This window comes from Helianthus annuus, chromosome 17 (assembly GCF_002127325.2).
Source record: "Helianthus annuus cultivar XRQ/B chromosome 17, HanXRQr2.0-SUNRISE, whole genome shotgun sequence".
Classification (NCBI taxonomy): domain Eukaryota; kingdom Viridiplantae; phylum Streptophyta; class Magnoliopsida; order Asterales; family Asteraceae; genus Helianthus; species Helianthus annuus.
Genome location: NC_035449.2, coordinates 40,198,357 through 40,225,240, shown reverse-complemented (window position 1 = coordinate 40,225,240; position 26,884 = coordinate 40,198,357). Strand labels below are relative to the sequence as shown.

At 35.4% G+C, this 26,884-nt stretch overlaps 2 protein-coding genes across 7 annotated transcripts; both read right to left on the bottom strand.

The window, feature by feature from the left end:
* Nucleotides 1-1,305: 1,305 nt before the first annotated feature.
* On the bottom strand, nucleotides 1,306-4,303 carry LOC110921485 (membrane-anchored ubiquitin-fold protein 1). 3 transcript variants are annotated; one of them, XM_035986979.1, is made up of 7 exons: nucleotides 4,190-4,303; nucleotides 3,775-3,828; nucleotides 3,580-3,664; nucleotides 3,375-3,507; nucleotides 3,021-3,185; nucleotides 1,634-1,729; nucleotides 1,306-1,561 (listed from the first exon to the last, which is right to left on the bottom strand). In XM_035986979.1, exons 4-6 carry the CDS (start codon nucleotides 3,505-3,507, stop codon nucleotides 1,674-1,676), a joined length of 354 nt encoding a protein of 117 aa, XP_035842872.1. In that variant the 5' UTR covers nucleotides 3,580-3,664; nucleotides 3,775-3,828; nucleotides 4,190-4,303; the 3' UTR covers nucleotides 1,306-1,561; nucleotides 1,634-1,673. The 3 variants fall into 3 exon arrangements, with proteins under 3 accessions (XP_035842872.1, XP_022021504.1, XP_022021505.1); XM_022165812.2 differs by having other exon boundaries at nucleotides 3,375-3,664; nucleotides 4,190-4,302; XM_022165813.2 differs by having other exon boundaries at nucleotides 3,375-3,664; nucleotides 4,009-4,301.
* Nucleotides 4,304-8,855: 4,552 nt separating this feature from the next.
* On the bottom strand, nucleotides 8,856-13,389 carry LOC110926156 (probable galacturonosyltransferase 13). 4 transcript variants are annotated; one of them, XM_022169907.2, is made up of 6 exons: nucleotides 12,767-13,389; nucleotides 11,455-11,510; nucleotides 11,199-11,354; nucleotides 10,520-11,110; nucleotides 10,093-10,395; nucleotides 8,856-9,487 (listed from the first exon to the last, which is right to left on the bottom strand). In XM_022169907.2, the coding sequence occupies exons 1-6, from the start codon at nucleotides 12,975-12,977 to the stop codon at nucleotides 9,206-9,208; spliced, it is 1,599 nt and encodes a 532-aa protein (XP_022025599.1). In that variant the 5' UTR covers nucleotides 12,978-13,389; the 3' UTR covers nucleotides 8,856-9,205. The 4 variants fall into 4 exon arrangements, with proteins under 4 accessions (XP_022025599.1, XP_022025600.1, XP_022025601.1 ...); XM_022169908.2 differs by having other exon boundaries at nucleotides 11,455-11,501; nucleotides 12,767-13,373; XM_022169909.2 differs by having other exon boundaries at nucleotides 12,791-13,373.
* Nucleotides 13,390-26,884: the final 13,495 nt, after the last annotated feature.

The window sequence follows — 26,884 nt, the reverse complement described above, 5'->3', positions numbered from 1 at the left end:
CACCGAAATTTTTAGGGCCGGCCCTGAGTTCAGACCCGAAGTTTCAAACACATCTAAGGTCGAGTCTAGACATTAAACCTAAGTAAGAACATAGGACATCAACTAAAAGTGTAATAATAGAGTTTAAATATTAGTCAATAATGGTGTGACCTCGACTTTAGACTATGCGGAGTGGGAGCGTGATGGTGGCGTGGAACCCCCTCCACGCCGGAAACACCGCCCCGTCGAGGGGCTTGGGGGTGGTGTGGGAATTGTCACATGGCGTGAGGCAAATGTGAAGATGCAAATGTGAAGATGTGGATGGTGGTGTTGGTTCTTGGAGAGAGAGTGATTGGTTGTGAATGTTTAGAGAGAGAGAGGCTATGAATGTTAGAGAGAGAGAGAGTTCAAGCCCCCTCCACCACGCCCCACCACCCCGTGGTTTTTGGGCAAAGCCCCCTCTGCTGATGTGGCAGACACATGGCGCTCCGTCAAGCGTCTTCCGCCGAGTAGTCTTAAGGATGTTCAATCAAAGATGAGGTTGGCAGTTCGATATCAGTGACCGTGGGTAAATTTGACCAATCAACAATTACGGATTCAGCTTGTGAGTAGGGGGTAAGGGGCGCCCGTAGGGCCCGCGAAATATTCATAATTAGGGGGTCCTAGTCATGAACTTCTTAGCATAAGTCAAAAAGACCTTCAGGTAGAACAGCATATCGGAAAGGCCTCGGGGCATAAACAGGATATCTGTTTGACATGATGTCGGTAAAGGAAAGAAATAGTTTTTAGGCTTTTAGCATGTATTTCAACTCTATTATAATTAACAAAGTTTTATAGCAGATGTAAGGGTAAGATTTGCTTTCAATGTATTTGTATATTTGTATACACTTTTGTTGTATAAGTAAAGCATCCGTTCCAACTTTCACACACAAGAGTTACATCTCGGAAAACTAGTGTGTGACACGCATCGATCAGTTGTACATTACATGATTTTTCAAATGAACTCCCAGAAAAAAAGATGGTGAACACGTATATCTAGTCTAATGTCGTATATTCACGTCAAAGACATTAACCTTAAACCGGATACATTCAAAATCATGTAACCACAACAAGACCCAGGAGCCCATCTCTCTACGAGTCAAACAGGTTGATGGGTTGTGAACGGATTATAATAAATTGGTTAAACGGGCCAAAAAAAAAAACCATTTTCTTTAATTATAAAACTAAAAAGAATTTAAAGATCATCTAGTATAATTAAATGGGTTAAACAGCTCTATGACTGCCAAGAGACCAAAACCTGATTTTTACCATCTCAAAATGAACACATTACACAAAAGCAACTATATTTTGTTTTCATTCAAGTCTAATCACACTTTGAATCAAATGTCAAGAAATTTTCCAGTTTTAAATTCACAGAATTTAACAAAATATTCAAAACAACAACCCCAAAACCAAACTGTATACATAGAAATGTATTATCTCACCGATTTTGCTTATTTCTTTTTCTATTTTCTTTGTAAACTCCAATCCAAACCAATCATTAGATGCAGCCACATGTTATGTAAACTCCAGCATCCTTTATCTGCCACATAATCATTAAATCGCTACTTTGTTAACGATTCAATAAAATAATTCAAATGAACAAGTAACCAACCTGCAATTGAAGATGCAATGTTTGTACTTGGAGTTGCTTCTCATAATATCACACATCCACACTTGTTTACTCTTGGATCGTCCGCCACTTTCTTTTCTGTCAAGTTACCGAAACAAGTTTAGGTTTTGGTCTCGTGAGGATAATCGAGATTACTTTGACTTTCAAGAGTCAAACCATTTTCAAGAAACTATAAATTAATTGTTAACGCGATTTTGCAACCGCTATCCAGATCATGGGTCCCATCTCAATTTTATGATGTCAAGCAAATAGGACCCACAAGTTACATGTTCCTTTCTCCGAAAGACACATAAGGTAAACTTATGACCTAAACAATAGGCTATGATGGCACGACAATAGGTGGTTGGATGTGCTGCAATTGTGATTACTAAGTAATAACAAAATTTCGATTTTCGGGTGTTTAAAAAATAACTTAGTTAAAGAGTAAAATGTCATTTTCGTCCCTGAGGTTTGGCCAGTTTTGCGACTTTCGTCCAAAGGTTTGTTTTTCCATATCTGGATCCAAAAGGTTTGAAATCTTGTCATTTTCATCCGGTTTGTTAACTCCATCTATTTTTTCCGTTAAGTCAGGGGTATCTCCGTCTTCTTTGTTAACTTAAACGGCAATTCGGTCTTTTTCACTTTCTGTAAAAAGACCGAATACTCCTGAAAAAGACCGAATTGCCCAAGTTTAAAAAAAAACACGAAAATACCTCTGACTTAACAGAGAAAAATGGATGGAGTTAACGAGCCGGATGAAAATGGTAAGATTTTAGACCTTTTGGATCCAAATGTGGAAAACAAACCTTTGGACGAAAGTCGCAAAACTGGCCAAACCTCAGGGACGAAAATGGCATTTTACTCTGATTTAAATTTTGGACTATTTAGGGTCAACATATTTATATTTTGTGAACCTGGTATAAAATTCTTACAAAAAAAATTATATAGAGAATAAATGTGGAAGTTATTTGTAAATAAGTATAACTTTGACAGAATCGAAATTTTCAAAGGTGTGAGGCGCTCAAAAAAACGCATCAGGGGGGTACTTCCGGGTCAAACCTGGTCAAAATTAAGGTTTATAGGACGCTGATATATGAAAAACAACTAACGGGATAACGAAATTACGAAAGGTTTACCAAAAAAGGTTAATATGTAAAACAGATGAGAGAGGTGCAGCTTCTGGTTGTAAATAAACTTATAGTTGTAATAGAGCAACGCGTTGCATACTTGATTCGCGCGCCTCAGCTTATGGCCTCGCAGTTTTTTAAAACGAGGATAAAATGTTCATGTGATTATGATTTTTGAAGTTGCAATTTTCACTTTGCAAACATACATCCAAACGACTTCAAACGTCTTTTGTGCAGCATATCTTTAAAACGATTATTTGTACCTTTTTCTTGAGGCGGTTGGCTAACAAGAACATGCATGGTTGTAACCCCACCAGGAACATCAAACAATGGACTTTTGCATTCTGCTACCGTTCTGTTATTCTCCAATATCTTTCCCGCACTTATTATCTTCACATCTTTTACCGTTTTTGGACCGTTCTCTTTATCTGTCAAACAAAAAAAAAACAATCACATTTTTCGGTAACAATTTCATGACAAGAAATAGGAATTTTGCAGATATTATTCAATTTCACGTTCAATCTTTCGTTTCAATCTCTTTAAAACCAATAAGAAACACGTTCGAATACAAAATTTAAACAAAAAAAAAAAAAAAAAAAAAAAAAAACACTACTAACCTTTAGGCCATTGGGAAAGGATGTTTTCTTTCAAAGTTGCAACACTTGTGGCTGCAGGGAAGCTTTTAGGACCGATATCCGTTCCATCGATCAATCGAAACTTGATCTCTAATGAATCTTGAGCTCCTGACATCTTCCAACTTTATCTTTAACAGAAATTATATGTATCCAAACACCTAAGATCTTAAATTTGTTCGGGATTTACCGAATCCAAAAGAAACAATCTTTATATTCTCAATCAGCTATACAAAAAGGATCTTTCGGTCGATTTACACCCATCAATTCAACTCCTGACATCAGGAAATTTCATATACTTGATATTAAAGAACAAACTGTTTGAAATCAATATAAGTCAACTATTAACAATTTCAAGAAACACAAAGAAAAAAGAAGAACTCACCAATCAATACATGAACTGATGAGCAATTGCAAGCATGAATTAATCAGCTGAACCCTAGAATCAATCAATCAAGAAAGTATTAGCTGCTTAAAAAAACAATCTTTTTCATGTGGGTATTTCAAGAAACTCAAAGAATCACATAAACAAGAAAGATTTAGCATCTTAAAAATCAAACCCACAAATCTTTTTCATATGGGTATTTTTCAAGAATTGAAAAACCCTAAATTGAATTACCTAAAACTAGGTCAACAACCGGCAATGAACTTATTTATCATCTACTCAAATCAACAAAGTTGGTATAGTTTAAGAATCAAGTGATGTGCAAAAGAAAAAATAGAGGAAAAAGAAACAAGATTAAGTTTGATGATGATGCCAAAGAAAAGAAAGAGATTGATCAAAAGTGGAATGAAATAACCTCCTGATTTAGCTCAAGAAACTGATCCGTTTGTCCACTTGTGTCAATGTTAGATTTAGGTAAAGAACAAAGAAAGACTATACTTTTTTCCAATTATGAACCTCAATCATATTCCCAAATAATAACGCAACGTTATAAATGTTTGGTCAAATTAAAAAATGGTTGTAGAAAATTATTTGCTTTCTTCGTTTGAATAAATCTTAGGTTTGATTTATTATCATATTAGTTAAAAAGTTTTAACATAAAACTTAAAATAGATTCATATGAGTATTTGTATGTATTTGTATAAAAGAAACCTTCTTAACAAATATAAAAAGAGAAAGTTAAAGAATTTATTAAGAAATCAAATATAATAGTATTTATATGTAACTTGCCAAATATGAATGGAATTTTATTTTATTAAAAAAATACGTATTTTTTGTATATTAAAATAGCATAGGGTAAATTTTCTAACCAACAACCTTCTACATGAGTTAAAATCCGGTATAAACCTTATATTATCTAAGAACAGATTTTGATCGTTGATTAATTGAATTAAAAGATAAGATTGATTAGAGTTCATCATTAACAATTATTTATATTATATAATAAGATCTATGAGTATTTTAGTCATTTAGCCATTTCCCATTAAATACTAATTCCATCAAAGTTTTTTAAACTAAAATAACTTTTATATACTTCATAATTTAAAAAGTGTGTTGCTAAATGTACCCCTTTTCTACTAAATGCACCCCCTCCTTCAACTTTTACATTAATTTAATTCAAACCCTTTTGATTTTCTTTCATTTTTTATCTTTAATTATTATTATTACTAGTATTTGTTTTTAAAACGTTATTTTATTTAAAAAGAAACTTTTTTTGATTATTTGGAAAATAATCGTTTTCTTACGTTTTAAACTAAAGCGAGTAATTTTAATTTTGAAATGGATTTTTTTGTTCATAGCGGCTTGAAGTGGGTATGCGAATTCAGTTTGTATAAACAATAATACACAAAAAAATTATATGAAGCTTTAAAGCCAGCCAACTTAACTAACATTTTATTTCTTTTTACGTCTTATTACTTTTAATAGATAAAAGTTGTTAATTATATTAAAAAACATTTTAATATAATAATAATACTAATATAAATAGAAATAGAAAGATGAGAGAACTAAAATACGAAATAAATAAAAAATATAAAGGCAACTGTTTTTTATTCAAAAAAAAGTTCTGAAACTTTTTATTGTATAAAAAATATCTTTTTTGTTAATTTTAATGACGTTTTATAGAAACATAATAAAATACTAGTAAGAGAAAGTGTCTTCAAATTATAGAAACACAATAGTTTTCAAAAACAATATTTGAATTGTTTAGAGGGGTGAAATTTAACAATTTTTAAATTATATTTTTAGAAAGGGGGGTATAACTAGTAAAAAAGGGGGTGCATTTAGCCAACCCCTTTAAAAAAAATTATAAATTATACCATAAAATCAAGTATTTTTTTATCTTAAATATGAGTACCATATTACTATATTTTTTTATTTATAAAAGTGACTTTTAAAAAAGTTAATTAAAATGTGTTTTATTTTTTATTTATAAAAAGTGACTTTTAAAAAAGTTATAAAAAGGTACCTGTTTTATAATTGTGCTGGCTATGAAGTTTGAATGTGCTAGTATGAAAAATGTATTGTGTTGATTTTAAATTATACGTATGTTCTTATTTTGTTGTGTAATTCTTATGTTTTGCATTTTTTTTCCTTTTATGTTGTTATTGGGAGCCAATTTGGAAATAAATTTGTTTTCTACTAGTTATGTAATAGCATCTGCTATTTACAAAATTAAAACAATAACATGAAATTATGCTAGTATGTAACATTTTGTGCTATTTACAAATTAAAAAAAACATGAAATTGTACTAGTTATGTAATAACATGTGTGTTGTTTACAAAATAAAAAATAAACATGAGATTGTGCTTGTGCTAGTTATGTAGTAGCATGTGCTCTTTGTATAATTAAAAAATGAAATTATACTAGTTATGTAATAACATGTGTTGTTTACAAAATAAAAAAAAATGACAGTGTCAAATTTACAAATTATAAAAGGCATGAAAATAGGAATTTCCATAATCCTTGTATATTGTCAAAGACAAATATACCTTTATTTGAGTTATAAGTTATTCATGTGTTACTGCTCTATTGGTTTTTATAGTTTTTAGATTTAATTTAGTTTGTATGTGATCCTACTCCACCTTCTACATACCTTTGTCTTTCCTCCCTTCTCCCGCAAAACAACCCCTTCTTACATTGATTTGTTCGTGGTCAGGGATTTCCCGCTCTTCTCTCTTTCACCTCAGTCATCTCTACATTTCCGTTTGTGAGGGTCTTACATGGACTGGTTTGTGGTTAGGGATTTCCCTCTCTTCTCTCTTCCACTTTAGCCATCTCTACATCTCACCGTTTGTGAGGGCTAACGGACACCAATATCAATGCTCTAAGTAGTCAAGAGTTAAACCATCTAACTTTTTCGATTATAGCGATTGGTTGGATGAATAAAGAAACTATTCTATTTATGGATAATTGTTTATTAACTCGTTTTGTGTATGATAATTGATGTTTTAACATCAAATTTCTTTATACGTGGATGATTAGTGTTGAAAGTTATATTCTTCTAATTTTGTTATTAAATTCCTATGTTTTAATATATTTAAATACTAGTAAAACAATAATGAAATTTATACCCTTAAAAGTATATTTATGTTACTTGATGTTCTAGTTAGAGAATATTTAGCAAACAAGAATGAAAATATATCCATAGCATAAGGAAATCTAATTAGATATACTAGTATGATTTGCATAGAGTCATAGAGTAATGTATATGTTCGAAATGTATGGAGGTTGTAAGATATGCACGTGTATTTTAAGACAATAGTATATACGTTTATTAAATTACAAATGGTCTTAGCCGCACCATCACATTCACACAATTTGTCCATGTGACAGATCTTAACAACTTAGGTGCACTGTTGTACGTTATATGCACTGTTGTAATTGGTTTAAACGCATTGTTGTATTTAACTTACACATACTGTCATAATTGAACAACTTAGATGCACCATATTAATTGTTTAGACACTTTTTTTTTAATAAAATGTAGTTTTTTTAAATACAACAGTACTATATTCAAATTTTAGATTATAAATTCTCGATTTTATGACATATTTTTTTTAAGAATAATGAAGAATAAAAAAGATAAATAGAGTTAAAAAGAAATTGGTGAAGTGTATTTAAGTATTTAACTAACATTTGAGTCGGATTTGTTTTCTTTTTTTAACTTCCTTTTAATTATTATTTATTATTGTGAAAACTGTATTAATATTGATTATTGAAATATTGATCCTATTGTTTTAACCAATTTTTAACTTCCTTTGATATATGAAATGTGAAAAGATGTGAAGCACGTTGTGCACTAATACATGTTTAACATTTAATTGTTTATGTTAATTAGCGTTCATGATATCCAATAATTATAACCCAGCACGAATGATGCCAATCCCCACCTTTAGCATGTGAAATCAATTCTTTTAGCACAAAACAAGTAATTCTTATTCTTATTATATTAAGTGGGTGTTTGGGATTCCTTATTTCCCATCAACTTCTACTTATTGACTTACTAAAAGTCCTTTTTTTCAAAAATAGTGTTTGGCAATGACAAAAGGACTTTTAAAATAGCTTTTAGATTGCACTTGTTAAAAGGAACTTTGAGAAGTAAGAATTTCTTACTTCTGAAAACCTAAAAGTCCTTTTGGGGGAGAATTTCCCATTCAACCCCTGCCATCTCTTGCCCTCCTTTACGCTTTTTCTTTTTCCCCACATCATCGTTCATCATCAATCCTCCATTAAAATCGCCCAGCTGCCAATTCCTCCACATCGCTCATCATCAATCCTCCATTAATCGCGACCCATCTGCCTCGCCATTAATCGCCCAGCTGCCAATCTCCTCGTCACTGTCATCAGCTTCATTAATGGCCCCTATCATCTGCCAATTCTCCTCGTCACTGTCATCAAACAGGTTCATTAATCTCCCCCATCTACCAGCTTCATTAATCCTCCAACTACCTTCATCTGCCCCCTTATTTTTATACCAATCGCTCCCATCAAACCAACGGCATCTCATCAACAGCTGAAGAAGCAATTGACAGCAGTAAGGTAATTTTGTTAACCTTCTGTTCTTGACCTTTAATCGCTTTTGTTAATCGCTTTTGAAACTCTAGAAAACAAATAAAAGTTGATTCCCTTCAAATTATTGCCCCAACATGTACAAACTGCAATTAATTTATTAATTTATTTATTAATAAACTATTAATTATTTTCCATAAAGAATTTAAACTTTTTAATTTTATATATAATCTTATATTTTTCTATTAGCATTCTCCAATGGAAAATACTTCCCAACCACTAAACATAAGATCCTGCTCATCTAGTGGGTCTCTTGTCATACCCAACTTACCAGATTCCAAACAAATAATGCATTTATTATTTTGTTTTTAAATATAATAATAACACAATATATATATATATATATATATATATATATAAACCAAAGTACAAAGCAGTAGGTATGCTGAGTTGACTCAGCTCCTTTCAAATTCATGCCATAAGTTCAACAACAATGAGCAAAAAGATCAAATTTCAAAGATTGGAACTATCTATCAAAAAGAATTTACTGCACATTTTAAAAATGTATCTTGAATATCGTACACGACAATAACCGACAGGGCAAACATATAACCTACGAATACAGTTCCCGGCTAATAGGGTTCTATGACAAAGCAGTTTCAAAAGATCTACGCGCTATCATTGACATGAATATGTATTAATAAAAACTTTATGCTATATCATATCCTAATTGTTATAAGAAAGCGCGGTTGTGTAACAGACCAAAAGAATGAATCCAGCAGATCGCGGGCCCTTAGTGACAAAATGGCCCGTCCTCTTTTTTGTTTACGCACACAACCTTGAGGAAGTGATAACTGATAACTACTCCAAGATGTGACAACTTTTGACGAAATCATTGGAGTAATTGACGTATTTTGACCAAAAAGGGCGAAGATGTTCAAAGCCTATCTCTAGCCACGGTTTTGACTGACCGTTGTAGTGGATTACAGCCGCCTTCTTTACATTCTCGACACTTGTGTTGTTTTGGTAGCCCAAGCCCAGCATGTGCCAGGACGGGTCAATGGGTTGAACATGATTCCTAAATGCAATAAGGGCTGGGGGTAGAGTACCCAGCCTCCATAAAGTCAAATTTGACTTCAAGTTCTGCACATAAAAAGTCAAATCTTAAAAATGGACAAGAATTGTACATTTAACTACAAGAAAGAAATATAAAAGTTATGAACATCGTGTCGGGTTGATGATTAGCGGGTTGACGGGTTGGTGGGTTGAAATGTTCAACCCAAACCCGACCCATTCGGGTCACAGATTTCAACCCTAACCCGCACACATAAATTCAGGTCAACCCGAACCCAACCCATTTAACCCATATTTTAAATGAGTCATACAAGTTGACAATTTATAAGCAAGTTGTTGGGTTTTAAGCGGGTTATTGATAACATGTTTAATGCTATGTATTAGTGTGACAAGTAAATAATATAATGTGTCAAAACTAACATTATTATAACCATGTAAATAGAAACGGAAAAAACAAAAAAATATATATAAAAGGTATTTTTTTTTTAAATAGTTTAACGGGTCAATCCGAATCCGACCTGTTTTTAATACACTTGACCCGAACCCGACCTGTTTTTAATACGGTCAACCCGAACCCGACCCATTTTTGAACGGGTCGAGTTGGTCGACCCAAACCTGTTTTTTGGGGTCGGGTTGGCGGGTCGTGTCAAAATAATGCTGCCCCACTAAATCACCTCTTTCAGCCACGTGTGATATGTTTCTCTAATATTGGTTTTTCTCCATGCACGCAAGTCGAATATATTCATCCCATAAGCCCAAGCACATTCATCTGGATCCAGATTGTTGGATATCAACGGGTGAGAAAAGTTGAAGTAGGTTCTGAACCGCTTCGACATCACCCACGTGTCATCACCTTTGCAGGTTTCAACCGCTCCGTTGACCTTTCCACCAAGGTCAATTTCCCAAAGTGGGGATAAATCACGTTGAATCACAATATCATCATCCAAGAAAACCACTTTGTCAAGATTCGGGAAGAGCTGACCAAAATAAGCAAAAAAAAAATACTTTTAATAAGAACAAAACTAACACTAGAGCTAAAAAGTTACTAGCTACATATAGTAAGGAAAAGCAGGTGTACCAGTATAATCCAATTCCAATTACCTCTGGCAAATATATGCGAATATGATTCAGCAACGATATGTACTTGGGGCTTCTAGCCTGTAACTTTGAGGCGAATGATCTTGGAGTGGTATCACTGAGATTTGCACCTGCTACATGATTCCCGTGATAATAATTCCTAACTCCATAATGATTTTCCACGGCTTCAAGAACTGGAACATTGTCTCGGGTCAACCAGTCAAACTGATGAACACCTTTTACTTCAATGATTGCGGGAGAATTGGGGTTTAAAGCAAACCAGGAGTGCATGCCTGCGTAAGTTTTCTTGTCAGTTATCACATGGAAGACGATTTTGTCGGGTTTTAGTGATGACTGGACTGCTGAAGTGACGACAACTGAAGCTGCCAAGATGTTGTCCGTTGACAAGATGAAGTGGTAGTATGAGTTGTCGGATAGAACTGGAAGTAGTTCTGGTGAAGGTAATTGTCTGCGTGCGTGTGCGTTGGATGAGTACTCATCGGTTAACCGCAAAGAGAGACAATGGATGCCTTTTGGGACAGAACTTGCTGCAAAGTGTTTGTTCATTAATTCTGCAAATTTAGATTCTCTAATTTCCTTTTCAGATCTTTCCATCTGTCAATATCAATGAAAAAAAGAGATCAATAAAGAAATTATTCCATAAAACCATCTCATTTAGTAAGCTTCATGAATAATTACATACCATTCCTTTCAATATAACAGCAAATTCATTTGCATCGTATTTGTTGTCTTTCATTTCATTGACAAGCTGTGTAAAGTTTTCAGGGAGCTTTAAGTCATTTGGGACTTCTACGGATCTCACTTGGTTAAGGGTCTTGTAAAGTTCGTTAACAAGCCTCTGCTTTGACCAACATACAAAAAATTCAAGTTATTAGATATAAAAAAAGCCTTAAACGAATATAAAAGAAAGATGAAGATACTGTGTGCAGAAGGTTTACCCCTGAGTCTTCACCCCTCCCAAGAAGCTTTGGTCCCAAACGCCTGCCTAAACAATCTAAAGCATAAGATAAATAATTAACTAAGAATATGTGTATAACCAACAGAAGTTAAGGAAAATAGATAGCATCCATAGTTCCATACAATGTCTTTTTAAAAAGGAAAAAAGATTAACAAGCATTAGAAAAGAAAACTAGAAGAATTTGTTTTAACAAGTTCTCAGGAAGGTTACCAAAATACCAAATCAGGTTTCAATTTTCATCAGACGTCTCTAAACGGAATTTTTTTTTTTTTTTTTTTTTTTTTGCAATTTTCAGAGTCAAAGAAAGTAACAAAAAAGGGCAGATATAGGTGTGTACAAATCCCCTAACAAGAAGAGTAAACTCATAAGCTGAAAATAATTAACTCGACATACAAATGTGTTAAGTTTGATGGTAGTTTTGTCCTCCCTAAAAGCATGTAAAGTGTGAAAACGGTTTTGTCATAGAAACAAGTGTTTTGGAGCATCATCCACCAGAAAAAAACATGATTATACCCTATAAATCAACTAAACTTTCAAAAGCCTTTCAAAATAAAAACACCAGTATATGAAACACCGTGAGAAGTTACATGCCTGGAAAAACTGTATACACAAAGTGTTCTGGGTAGCAAGATCGATATGCCACAAAATATTCAGACTGCAATACTTCATCAATCACATTTCAATAACTACTCTATCCAGCCATGATCGATATCACAACCACTTCAACTCATTCATTGCGGCTAGGCTCCAAACAAGGCCTATGCGCCTTGAGTGCCTCTTGCGCATTCAACAACATAGCATAGATTACCGAACACACTTAAATGTCTCATACAAGCTTATATTGTCTCTAAACTAACCTCATGCTAACAAAGATGATTTTAAAACATCCGAAGCCAACCTAATCAAACTAAACAACTAACGACATCAATCAAGATCTGGAAACACCAACACACACCTCAATAATCAACTTATTAACTCACCATTGACACAATCAATAAGCAATGAAGAATCAAACACACTGAAATGTCTCATACAAGCTTATATTGTCTCTAAACTAACCTAACGCCAACAAATATAATTTTAAAACATCTGGAGCCTAACTAATCAAACTCTACAAACTAACCGACATCAATCAAGATCTAGAAACACCAACACACACCTGAATGATCAGCTTATCAACTCAGCATTGCCACAATCAATATAAGTTAAACAACAACAATGAATAAACATGAAGATCTACAATCCACAACACAAATCAAGAACTAATGAATCTACAGAAACCAGTAGTGTACCAAACGATGAACACTTGTTGACACCTTCAAGAGTAACAAGAGCCGTAACGATGAAGACAAACGGCAACAAGCAAGCGAGAATAAGCACGGCATGAAAGAGCGTTCGGGAGGAAATATGACGAGCTGCGATCTTAACCTTCATAAAATCAAAAAATCCATTGCTGCTCGATATCGTTATACTTCTCATACTAGGTGACAAGTGTAGCTGCATAATGATCCGTACCGATCGAACAACAAACCCTAGGTTGACCGACGAAGAACAACAACAACTTGTTCCGATTGATCTTCTTCAATGCAGATAATGATTTGGATGGCGAGGGTTTCATTATAATCAGATCCGGTGAAATGGCAGGATCTGGATTGAGGTTTGGTGCTGGTTATGATTCGGTGATTGTGATTTGATCTGGTGGTGTGGTGATAATGCATTGGATTGGTGTCATTGATTGGTGGAACTAGGGTTTTGAAAGAAATAGAGATAGATGCGTGTATGTATGTATATGTGATTATAACTGCAGATGATGATGAGGATGATTCATCAGATTTTTTATAATCCCGGAAGAGTGAAAAGGGGGAGGGAGGGATAGAGAAGATGATGTATCTTTGCGAACGGTCCAATCTCATGTTGATTTTCTAGATTTAAATTAATTAATAATAATATTTTTTATTTGTAATTTTCTAGATTTAAATTAATTAATAATATTTTTTATTTGGTATGTCGTTGTTTTAGAGAAAAACTATGTTATAACCCCGTGTATTACACGGGTTAAGTAAATAAAATATCAAATAGTTAATAACGAAGATTTAACAATTATAAAACGATATTTTAAGACACTTTTTTAACAACCCAACAAAATTTTGTTTTATGTATGATCAAAACTTGTGATGCCACACCCTTTTTCAGTCTATCTCTTTCTTTATATATCCATGTATAGAGATGGAAATGGTGTGTGAATTTTAACACCCCATTAAGGCTTATTAAATTGGAATTAGTATAATGAGTGATGGATTAAAATTAATAAAAATGTCATTTCAGCTTTGGCATGGGATATATAGGATTTATTTGACGTAATTTAGTAGTATGTTATTGTGACATTTGCCATTCAAAAACATTAATAAAGAGAAAGGGAATCAACAAAGTTAGAATAGAATGAATTAAACAAAAGGAAAGAAACTAAAAATAAAAAATTAGAAGAAAAAATTAATTGAAAATTGATTTTTTTGAAACCGTTGAAAAAAACATTTATTTGTTCAAATTATAAAGTTTGTTTTTTCCCACCCACCGAATTCATATTTTATTTTATTAGATTAAGTTTTTTAATTGATTAATTTATCTTTAACAAAAGATATAATCATACTCAAATAATATTTAAAAAAAATTTATCAAATTGAGACCACCTTATAGAGCGACATGTGTCCCTCAAATGGTTTCTTTTATTATATAGTATAGATTACGTCTATAACCATGTCTTTGATCACGTAGTATTTGAATTTGTGTATCAAATATATACTTTTTGATCACCTAGTATTTGAATTCGTGTATTAAATCTTTCTATTTACGCGGATTTAATCATGTATGATTTGGAAAAAAATAGTGAGAATCTAACAGAAGAAACTCACTAAAAAAAAATCTGGATCCGTCACTCTTTAGGCTATATGTAAGACTATGGAGTATGGGGCGGGGGTTTGGGGTGTGGGTTGGAGAGAAACGCCCAAGTCACCACCCCGGGTGGGCTTCGGTTTGGGCGTGGCCCCATTGGCGTGGGATTCAGCCCGGGCGTTGGGCGGGGCTACCCACATGACATGGTGAAACCTCATTGGCTTTTGGTCTTGGGTGTCCCATACTCCACGTGTCGCACCATGCCCTCAACCCACGCCCCACCATACCCCATGTTTTATAAGGGCGTGAAAGATTTTGATAATGCCCTTACACCATTTCTCATGGGCATGAAGAGGGAGGGGCACTTCTAGAATGATACCCAATAATGAGAAAAAACAAGGAAACTAATAAATGAAAGGGCATTATAAAACTTTAACCATTACATGAAATATTATAATGGTGATGTGACAAAATATGCCCCTTAAGGGACATTAACAATTACCAATGATCTTATAAGATCAGAATTGTGTGTCACTTTTTCACTTGTATATCATAAAAAAAAATGTATTACGTGTATTTATGTGTACATTGAAGGAATGTAAGTTTGATATTTGAGAAAAAAAAAAGTTGTTGTGAAACTAGCCTAATAGCAAAGAAGAAGAAGAAAATAATAGGGAGAAGGGATCTAATATTTCATTGATTGAGGTCTCTTTACAATGTGATACAATAAGGGTATAAATAAGAGTACAAAACTTGGAGAGGAAGCTAATCTATTTTTGGTGTTGATAACCATATTAATAATAAACATATTCATAACACTCCCCCTTGGTAATCAACTTAATACGCGTTGAGATGCTGGCTCATTAAAAACCTTGCTAGGAAAACCCAGTGGGACAAAACCTCAGCTAAGGGAAAAGAGTGCAGCGCGTATTTTCTTATTCTGATACTTCTGGATCAGGTATGTTGCCTCATTAAAAACCTTACTAAGAAAACCCAATGGGACAAAACTTAGTCAAGGGAAAAAGAGTGCAACTTGAATAAGTCTCCCCCTCATTTTAACATGTATCTTTTAAATGAAGTGTCTCCATCTTCCTCGAAAATTGCTCAAAGCTTTTGTAGCCAATGATTTGTCGTTTGATTCCCTTAATGTGCAATCTTTTATGTTCGCAGCATTGTATGATCTTCATATGAGTCTTCTAGTGCTTCTTCTTGTAAATAAATATCGTAAGATCCACAGTTTTGTTTTGTCACATTCCCTGCATTTACAAAACTAACCAAACTTGTTTGATGGTTAGCAAAATATAAACCCATATCTTTCGTACCTTAAGGGTATAGAATATATGTTGTACCAAAACATTATCTCTTCACTATACACAAGTTATATCTTGTCAATGAATTTAATGACATATGTTCGTGTATAACTACCAAGGTATATTAGTACAATTCTTATATACCTATGGTACTTCTGGAATAATTATCGTTGCTTCTTTGATAGGAGATGATAAGAGTCATTCTCTATAGCAACTAATTAATATCATTAAATGTACTTACACCATAAGCTTTGTCTGTATGCAATGTCCAACACCTTCTTGATGTATTATGATTGATGGATAATAATATGAATACATGTTCCACATATTGAGCCATAAATTTGCAATGCCATCTTCAATTTGCAAATTATTGATTTAAATATTTGAGCTCATTTTTATCTCTTCAGGAGATTCAAGGACATCAACATATATAACCACTTGTAAACCTCATATTGTTCTTTTAATGAAAACAAGTGGACCAACTACACCATATGTATTTCTCTTTTGAAGTTCATTAATAAGTCGATTATATCACATTCGACTCTACTATTTTAGTCCATAGAAATCTTTTTCTAACTTTATAAAGATACATTGCCGAGGTTTTGAATCAATGCCTTAGACATTTACAATCATTCACATACTTCTTTCCACATTGAGTAATTATGTATGAGCATACACTTTATAGGAGTTCTGTCACATAAACTTCCTCATTGACTTCTATATCATATACAAAGACGTCTTGAACACTTGCTTCATTAATAAAATCCATATTGTACCATGTTTGTACATTGTACATTGAGATACCATAATCACCGAGTACAAGTTTTCTATGTATGTTCACTGGTGCATAATAATTACATCCTTAAGATGTTTTAATTAACCTTTTAGGCACTCAACTACCTTAGGAAACTCTTCAAGAGTTTTAGTTATATTTAACATATAAAATAATCATAACGTATTCAAATTTGAATCTTAATGTTCTCGAGAACTTATTTTACATGACTTTGATAATTTAAATCCTCTAGGGACTTTCATGTAAACTTTCAGTATCAAGTGATAAATATTATTCATAAGACTCATATCAATTCTCTCTTTAATATTATTACCAGACTAGTTAAATATTGGAAAGCTATTGTATCCACCACTGGAGAATACGATTCCTCATAATCAATATTAGGTCTTTGCGAAATCCTTGTGCCACCAATTTTGCCTTATACCATTTACTTTTCATTTATTGATTCGCATAAAAGACCTATTTGTTTCTAATATATTTTACAACATTTGTTGTATGGACTACTGGTCCAAAAACTTTCCATTTCAATAGAGAATTCAACTCTGCCTCATTTGCGTCTTTTCGTTTTGGCCAATCATTTCTCATAGGCAGATCTGAAATTTTGATCCTCATCATTTCAAGCGCTATATTATATACAAAAGTATAACGACGTCGATTTTGTTTCGATTCCATATATATTTCATAGACATGATACAATATAACGAGATCTCTTTATTTTCAGGTACTTGAGGTTCTTCTAGAACCATCATATCTAATGTCTCTTCAGGAGACCCTATTAATATAACCCCGACTTGACCATCTTAATTACTTGCTCCAACTTTCGAGGAATTTTATTATTGGAATCGATTAGTCTACCACGCATTAGACGTGCAATAGACCCATCACAAATATGTGGTTGTCCTACTGGGACACTCATCTTAATTGGAGCATTAGCAGTTGGCTTATGTGATATAAATCACCTCTTTAAGGTCAGTGAATGTGTCTGGTAATAGATTCGCTAATATTTGTAAATGAGTTATTCTTTGAACTTTTAGTTCACACTTTTATTTTTGAGGATCAATGATAATTCATACCAACTCATTTTTTTTTCAACTGCTTTTTATCTCCCCCTGATGTTGGGAATGTTAATCAATTTAGATGGATATCAATTAATTGAGCCATAAATAAATATCTTGTGAAATGCTCTATTCGTTATCATATATTCCCAACCACCTTTTAAGGTCCCATCTTTGTGCGTAGTGGTGGATCAATTTCAATATATATCGCACAACCAAAATCTTAAAAGGGATATCTTTGGTTTCTGACCAAAAACCAACTATAATGGGGATAAACTATTACAACATGTTGGCTTGATGTGTATTAATGTTATTGCATGTAAAATTACATGTACGCATATATAAACATGAACTTGCTCACATGATTAATGGCTTTGCTATCAATCGTGAACGTTTAGTGATCGTCTCAATAAAGCAATTCTTGTATAAACATAAGCGATATGAAGTTCAACATTTATTCCAATAATCATTAATAACTTGGGAATTGAATTCACCATTATTACCAAAATAAATATACCATTCTGGATTAATATACTTGCTATCACATTAACTAACCCACAATCACACAAACTTAAGGTTGTGGATTTGATAACCATTTAGACGATGCATCGATTTAAGACACTAAATGGTATCATGTTGGGATATGCATATCCTTTAATCACTTTCAGAATATTTAGGGATACACACCTTCCTTTATTTGGCAAATATAAAATTTTCCTTGAGAGCAAACATTACATGCTAATTATCTGCTTAAAGAATCTTCTAGTTCTTCGTTATGTTTCACATCATCATTGACTCGGTGTGGTCTAACCGGTCATGCCAACTAATTAAATAATTATGATCCATAAACTTCTGGTTTATGATCGTATATGTATTACTTGAACATATGTAATACAAAACATAAGATATGAAATAATATATTATAACTTCAAAGTTAAAACCATCATGCTATATTGTTACCCCTTAGTTTGCCACTTCTGATGGTTAATCTCATTATTGTCATGGACCATCATTACAATTCTCTCAATTATGTCCATGATCAATACCAATTTATAATGACATTTACTTCAGTGAGTCGAGTAAAACCAAAACAAGTTTCACATTTTTTCATTTTTTACTCGATCATAGGAATATGAAATCATTTCGTATTTTTCATACCCTTTAATGATATCGCTACTTTAGGAGCATATCTCAAATATGACAAATGATATTTTTCTCTAGTTTTCCCTCATAAACAATCTCCCTTTCCATATAATATAAATTGAGAAATAGTTACATAACTGAGTCATATAAGATTTATCAGGCTAACATCTTATGACCTTTTATAATTTAGTAACGAGGAGGTGTTTTCCTTCACCAATTTTGATATTTAAATAACTAATTAACATCTGATACGTAATCAATATATGCGCATAGAGATCAAATTGAAATAATAATCACTATTTAATCATAGCAATAAAAATAGTTGATCTTCACTACTACTGTGAACTATAATGACTACGTGTCTAAGGAGTGTATGAAATACTAAAATCGCTAGAAAATATCACACGGGCACAAGTTTATTATAAATTCGAATACAACCCATGATATGAAAATTAGGATATAATTTTCGAATTATCATAATCCATATCATTAAGTTTGAGATAAAAAATATCTATTATTTATTCAAATACAAAAAAAAAAAAATCGAAAATGCCAACATAAGAATATGAAACAGAAGTCATTATTTATTCATTCGTATCGTTTTAATAATCTCTTAGAATAGGATGTAACAGATCAAGTGTGATTTTAATTGATAGGAATCAAATACTTTTATTCATCAATCTCATTAAGATTAAACATCCCTTAAAGCTAACGTACGAATGTATTTTTCTTTAACATAACTCAACAATCTATAAGGTATAAGTGTATACAAAAGAAAACATATGTGTTCCCCAAAGGGTTTAATGAATTTGAAGAGAACATCACAACTAAATTAATATAGATATGAAATATCAATAAATGTGAAAGCCAAGAAAGTTTAAATTCATGTTCATGAAACAATTAAATCTATCTATCATGTTAGCGAACATATTTCATGTTTATACTAAGTTTCTCGTCAACTAAAGCACAATTGAAAAGTTAATAGATAACTAGAGGAATTCATTCTACTCAAACTATTGAAAGATAGAAGATTAAATTTAGAACATTATAATCGATATTATAGTACTTAAAAATAAATTTATCTATTGTTAAAAATATGCATGCTAAAATATCAATCTAATATTAAATATGAAGATCTATATATATAAAAAAATCATGATTTGCATTTGATGCAGTTTACTAATATAATATCATTAATTATTATATATGTATGACAATAAGTAAGTCACCTAAAATATTTTATATACTCAATCTTATACGTATAAAGACCAACACATATCCATTAATCATTAAAAAAAATAAGGTAGAGATAAAAACATACCATAAATCTTTTTCTACTTAGGATTAAGAATAAATTATAAAAGTTGTTCTAGCAAAGCAATTAACTAATGCGAATATTTTTTTTAGTAATTATCACCATACTCGAATCAATAATTATCCATAATTTATTTATAAAATATGTTTAGAATCAATAGAATGTAACAAATTAAAACCATGTCATATAAACCATATTGTATATTACTCTACCAGTAAATGATTGGCTAAATATAATCTATTAAAATTACAACGAAACACTGTCGATAGAGGTTAAACAAGAGAAAGATAACGATATACAACTTTCAGCTTTTTTTTCATCTTATTTACTTAGTTTCTAATTTATATAATGCTTATTATTCATATAATATTCATCATCAGAAACCAAAAACACATTCACATATCCATATTGAATAAAGGATACAAAGTATATCTACGTGGTGTGCATATTATTAACAGAAGAGGGTTAGATTCCTTTTACCTCAATCGATGGAGACGACTTGGATAGAAACAAAGTAATAAAACTGGGACATGGTTTGCTTTGTTGCTTCTAGTTGCTAAGGTTCTAACACTTGTCTACAATCTCTCACGATGAGAAATCATAAAAGCATGGAAGATGATTAGGGCTCTGGTGAGAGCACTTTCGTGCTAATAACGTGTTGTGAAACTAGTCTAATAGCAAAGAAGAAGAAGAAAATAATAGGGAGAAGGGATCTAATATTTCATTGATTGAGGTCTCTTTACAATGTGATACAATAAGGGTATAAATAAGAGTACAAAACTTGGAGAGGAAGCTAATCTATTTTTGGTGTTGATAACCATAGAAACTCATTAAAAAAAATCTGGATCTGTCACTCTTTAGGCTATATTTAAGACTATGGAGTATGGGGCGGGGGTTTGGGGTGTGGGTTGGAGAGAAACGCCCAAGTCACCACCCCGGGTGGGCTTCGGTTTGAGCGTGGCCCCATTGGCGTGGGATTCAGCCCGGGCGTTGGGCGGGGCTACCCACATGACATGGTGAAACCTCATTGGCTTTTGGTCTTGGGTGCCCCATACTCCACGTGTCGCACCATGCCTCCAACCCACGCCCCACCATACCCCATGGTTTAATGGGGCTTTATAAGGGCGTGAAAGATTTTGATAATGCCCTTACACCATTTCTCATGGGCATGAAGAGGGAGGGGCACTTCTAGAATAATACCCAATAATGAGGAAAAACAAGGAAACTAATAAATGAAAGGGCATTATAAAACCTTAACCATTACATGAAATATTATAATGGTGATGTGATAAAATATGCCCCTTAAGAGACATTAACCATTACCAATGATCTTATAAGATCAGAATTGTGTGTCACTTTTTCACTTGTATATCATAAAAAAAATGTATTACGTGTATTTATGTGTACATTCAAGGAATGTAAGTTTGATATTTGAGAAAAAAAAATGTAGATTTGTTGGCATGAAGTTTATCACATGGCTATGAGCGTTATTTTTCTTGACATAATTGTAAAGGTATGACCACAAAAATTAAATATGTTTGTGATGTTCTTAAAAGGAAAAAGAATACACTTTACATGATTTTCTAGATTTTGTGTTTGATCCTTAAATATTATAAAGTCTCAAAGGCTTGCCACTTATCAAAATTTGGTATTTTAATTTACAGGTGCTAAAAACATGAAAAAATCGTCTTTCTCGTTAAAAATTAAAAAAAAAAAATGAAACTGCTCATAGATCCCCCTCATAATTCACTTAATCCCTTAGCGCCTCTAACCACTTTCTCAATCTCCAATAATGTCGATACATAACTCAGTGTTAATCATATTTAAAAGCAACAATTAAGGAGAGTATGTTAGTGTAAAACCAAGGCCAGTAATTGTCGTTATGCAATTATATGTTGTGATGTGTCATAGGCATACTTAGGTAAGTAGCACACATAGTAGCTTGGCATGGGTATGTCAAGTGCATCATGTGTGTAGGTGTAGTTAGTTTAACTACGCTAGCCACTAGCTAGTGCGGTTAGCCGTGTGCCTATATATGCGTGTTTGTGGCATTTGTATGAGAATGGAATTAGAGAGAGCTTTCAAAGCTTGCTTGAGGAGAGCTTAAGCTGGAGAGGATGGGCTTAGAGAGAGAGAGAGAGAGAAATCGTAACAACATTACGTGTTAGTGTTGGTAGTGAGTCTCCAACCCTAAGGGAACTCACCTAGGGTTGGCATAGTGCTTAAACATGTAGATGTGTACTCTTTCGGTAATTGTGATGATTATAATGAAACGGGTTTTTTGCACATCTACTACATTGTTTGTTATTATGTAAGATAGACACACACGCTTTCGTCTCAATCAATAGTGATGCTTCTTGTTAGTTTATAAATTCGTGATGGGTATCGGTGACTTTTAGGTGGTATTAGGGCATGGTGCTCGAGTCGTAAGGACTAACCGCCTATCTGATTCAGTATTGCTCTTGATTCGGTGTTTATTTTCGCTAAAGCCCATGAGACATTAAATTTGGGATGATATTGAAAATCTTTGATGTATTTGATGATTTTTTATAAAAAAAGGAGTTGAATAAAGGTGGTTGTTCGAGTTGTTAAGGTCAGATTCAAGTTCAAATTTGAAAACAACAAAGCCAGCGGAGTTGCCGTAAGTTGGGGTGCACGCAGTTATTGGTAGTTGAGGCGTACTCAGTGCCTAGCACAGTTATCAACGTAGTTGTCTATTAGGCGTAGTTGTCTTTTAGCCTCAGTTGTCTGTTGAGCACAATTTTTTATCAATGCAGTTGTTTAGCAATTACGCTAGTTTGTTCCTAGCGCAACACAATTGTTTGCTAGCGCAATTATTGGCTGCTTGATCTCAAATTTTTTAAAGTCGATATCCCCAAGTACGACAAGCTCATCAGGCGTGCTTATTGATGGAAAAAAAGTATTTTCTTGAATGAAATATTTTTAGGATATTCCAAATAAGGGGATAAGTGATGAAGAAAAAATTGGAGATAATATTTGTTGGAAACTTTTGTTCGGTATTGTGAACCTGAACCATGTTTGTTTCAAGACTTTCAGTATTCGAGTAATTTTTCGGGTTTTTCTAAACTCTCCATAGGCTATGAGTATCCTAGTAGGGTACTTCATTACTAAAGGAGAGGATTACTTTAAATTTTGGGTTTACTTTATAAAGAGTTTCATGACAATTTGGGACTATTTAATTGTTGAGATTGTATTTTGAAGAGAAAATGGGGTGATAAAAATTTTCTACGAAATGATGTTTCTTTGAAAATTTTCAAGATCCTCGTCGAAAATTATAGTGATCGAGATCATGTTACAATTTTGGTTTGATTTCTCATTTAGAATTTGAGTGACGATAAATTAGAAAGATTTTCTAATTCGGGTTTCTCACTGCATATAACCTATTTTAGGTTTCTCACTAGGGGTGATGAAAAATTAAACGAGGTTAATCATTTCAATTAAAGACTTTTGGTTACATGATGATTATAAGTGTTTTCTTGACAAAGGTTATTCTTCACATTTAGGTAAAAGTGTAAAACCTCATCATACTGATGTTTATACCATTGGCAGCCAGAAGCAAGCATCAAGAACGAAGATATTAAGAACTTTCCGTTGTTTAATAGAAAAACAGGGTTGAGTAGTGAAGGGGTATGGTCCCAAATCTCGCGTCAGCATCGACCGCGAGTGACCATTACCCTTATCAAAACCCCCACTAGCTAACAACCTATTTATGTCCATGCGGGAACGCATCGACACAGTGGTTGAATCCAATCTGTCCAGTGATGGAGGAGGACTTACCTGGAATATGAGAACGGTGTAGCGATGCGGCTGGCACCGCATCTGGTGTATGAAAACGGAAGTATTCACAGCGATGCGGCCCCGCACTACATCCAGTGAACACTTCTATCAATACAGAGAAGCTGGATAACAGCAACAGTCACCACAGCCGATGATGCGGCCTGGCACCGCATCTCGCGTATTTCTTGATCAGAAGAGTAGGACGCGGGAACATCTACAGTTACCGCAGACAGCGATGCGGCTTGCACCGCACCCTGTCTACTCATCAAGTGGGATTGACACCACAGAGCAAGTAGCACCAATGGCAGCCGCCTGTCAGGACTATGTAAGCGATAGACTGACGTGGCGTCGCCTCCCCGGCCAACATGTCTGACACACCTGCAAAGGTGCAGCATGCCGTCAGTCTATCCATCCACCTCCTCCTTCACTCCTCGGCTATAAATACCAACCCCAAACCAGGTTTGAGGTATCTCGACAGAACTCTCTCACTACTACTACTATCATACTTTGCTTCCCAAGCAGACTACTGATTCCCACGCCGGAGAGTGTTAACAAGGAGCACCCCCCCACCCCATTCTCCTTGTTACGAGTCACGGTTTGTCTCCTTATGCAGGAAATCAACCCACCGGTGACCAGCCAGCGATCCTCGAGAGGAAGGGATTAACCCTTCTTGACGAGACCAGTGAGTTAACCCTGCCCGGTTAACCATTGTTTCATCATTGGCGCCCACCGCTACTCTTAGCACTCTTTCAACCATCATTCTCCCTCTCAAAAAATCATGACTGATCACCAAAACAACACTAACGGGGATAATCTACTCCCCACCAACCCAGGGAATGCGGGGACAGCTCCCCCAGACCCAAATCCGGGCCACATTGGCACCTCCACGCAAAGGGGTCCATCCCTAACGTTCGGACACGACCTATCGCAGTACGCATCTGTGATCCATCCGGACATGGACCCTCACACCTGGTATGACCAGCAGGCCGCCCTGCTGGCCACAACATATAACCGAGCTTGCGCTGAAGCGCAAATACAGGCCGAGCCTACCCCGGCACCAACCACACCTGTGGGTCGTATTTTACAATACGACGGCAGGGCACCCTCACGTCCAGCCTCCAGAAGCAGGCGTGAGGACCGCGGATCCTCTTACTGTGAGGTCCGCACATTAAATGAGGACGACTCCTCATATGGGTCCCGCACCAGAGGACCAATACAAAGCCGCCTAGGCCCCCAAGGTGGTAATAGGCGGCCATCCACAGTCCACCGCAGTGCCGGCATCCAAAGCCGACTGGGACCGCTGCCCCAATATGAAGGTTATGGCCATACCGACCCGGATGACCATACATATTATGGGGATTCGCATGACACCAGCAGCAGACCGGGAGGACGCAACTATATTCCTCCCACTCATCCACGCAACACATACCTCAGGGCTGCAAAGCGCCCCGAAAACCAGCCCTACAGGCCGAAGCTGCGGCCAAAAACTCAAAATTCGCCCCGCGAATTGCCCACACCCATGTCATCACAACAAAATTCTCATTCAACATTGGGAAATACAGCGGTTCGTCCGACCCGGACGACCACATGAACGTTTTCATGGGCGCGGGATGCAACGGCCAGTGGGATGAACCCACTTGGTGCAATATTTCCCCCAGACCCTCACAGGTTTGGCCAGGGCTTGGTTCGATTCTTTGCCAGTGGCATCACTAGTCTCATTCGAGGACTTGCATGCAAAGTTCCTCGCACATTTCAGCCAACAACGACGTCACGAACGCGATTCGTTAGACGTCATGAATATCTGGCGAAGGGACGACGAATCTCTAGAAGCATTCGTCGTCCGGTACAATAAAGAGTGCCTAGAAATAGGTGACGTGGCAGACCAAATGGCACGGAACCATTTCATCAAGGCCGTCAGGGACAGGCAGATGGTTATGACCATCTCTGGCAAGGAGGGCTTGCCTAAAAAATGGGAAGATGTCATGGCCGCAGTCAAGACATACGCCCAGACGCAGCGGTCCCTCGAACCGCATATGTCAAACGCACAGCCCCAAGCCAAAACCTCCCACCAGGGGTCCAAGCGTAACAATAAACGCAACCGAGACGTTGGAAATCGCGACATTTCCAAACCATACTTCCCGCGGACCAACCCGTTTGACCCAAGGAACTACAATCCCTAACGGGACAACCGAGCGCCAAAGAAAGATTCTCGGGACCGCAACTGGACCGAAATCACTGCGTCGCCAAGCGAAGTCCTTCTTACGGACGCACGGCTCTTGCGACCGGCCCAACCAATGAAGTCCAAGAAAAATCAGGATCTCACACTCTATTGTGAGTACCACAAGGACTCGGGCCACACCACAAACAACTGCATCAGTCTCCGGCTGGAGATTGAGCGAGCCTTAAAAGAGGGGAAACTGCAACATCTTTTGCCAGGTGGACAAAAACCCACCAAGCGCATCACCCCTCATGGCGAAGGCACCTCCTCAGGGAAGAGGACCATGTACGTGGCCTCCACCCACATGATCAACGGAGGTAAAGGTAGGCCGCGCAAGGCGGCGAGAAGACCGGACAATGACTGGAAAGACGAGCAAGTCGTCTTTCCAAAAGTTCGAGGGGGCTCGCGCGACAGACGCGCCGTCGTTATTACAGGCCAACTGGCTCATTACTGCACCGAGCGTCTATTCATCGGCCCGGGTAGTACTTCAGATATCATCTATGAGCAATGCTTCAACCAGTTCGATCAGGAGGATAAAGATCGGTTGCAAGCAATGGACTACCCGTTGGCCGGGTTCGCAGGGGAAACTGTCTTTCCCCTCGGCCAAATTACGTTTCCTGTGCGCCTTACCAGCGGAAGGCACACACGAACAGAAGAGGTAAACTTCATGGTTTTACCTCATACCTCCAGATATGACGTACTCCTTGAGAGAGAATCCCAAGGTGATTTCAATATGATTAAGTCCGTACCCCACTCTACGGTCGGTTTCCCAACCGAAACAGGGGTCGCGATAATCTACGCACGCAGAGACGTCATGATGTCGGACGAAATACGTCCGACTAAGATAGCAAGGCCTACCCGCAACAACCAACCAGAAAAATGGGTTCTC

Bases quoted from the DNA above. Each gene is read 5' to 3' on its own strand.
- LOC110921485 (XM_035986979.1), bottom strand. From the start codon at position 3,507: ATGTCAGGAGCTCAAGATTCATTAGAGATCAAGTTTCGATTGATCGAT. The intron at 3,186-3,374 runs GTTAGTAGTGTT...TTTGTTTGACAG, and splicing joins CCTTTCCCAATGGCCTAAAG to ATAAAGAGAACGGTCCAAAA. The intron at 1,730-3,020 runs GTACAAATAATC...GTAACTTGACAG, and splicing joins CCAACCGCCTCAAGAAAAAG to AAAAGAAAGTGGCGGACGAT.
- LOC110926156 (XM_022169907.2), bottom strand. From the start codon at position 12,977: ATGCAGCTACACTTGTCACCTAGTATGAGAAGTATAACGATATCGAGC. The intron at 11,355-11,454 runs GTAAACCTTCTG...TGGTCAAAGCAG, and splicing joins GGAGGGGTGAAGACTCAGGG to AGGCTTGTTAACGAACTTTA. The intron at 10,396-10,519 runs GTAATTGGAATT...TATTTTGGTCAG, and splicing joins TTCGCATATATTTGCCAGAG to CTCTTCCCGAATCTTGACAA.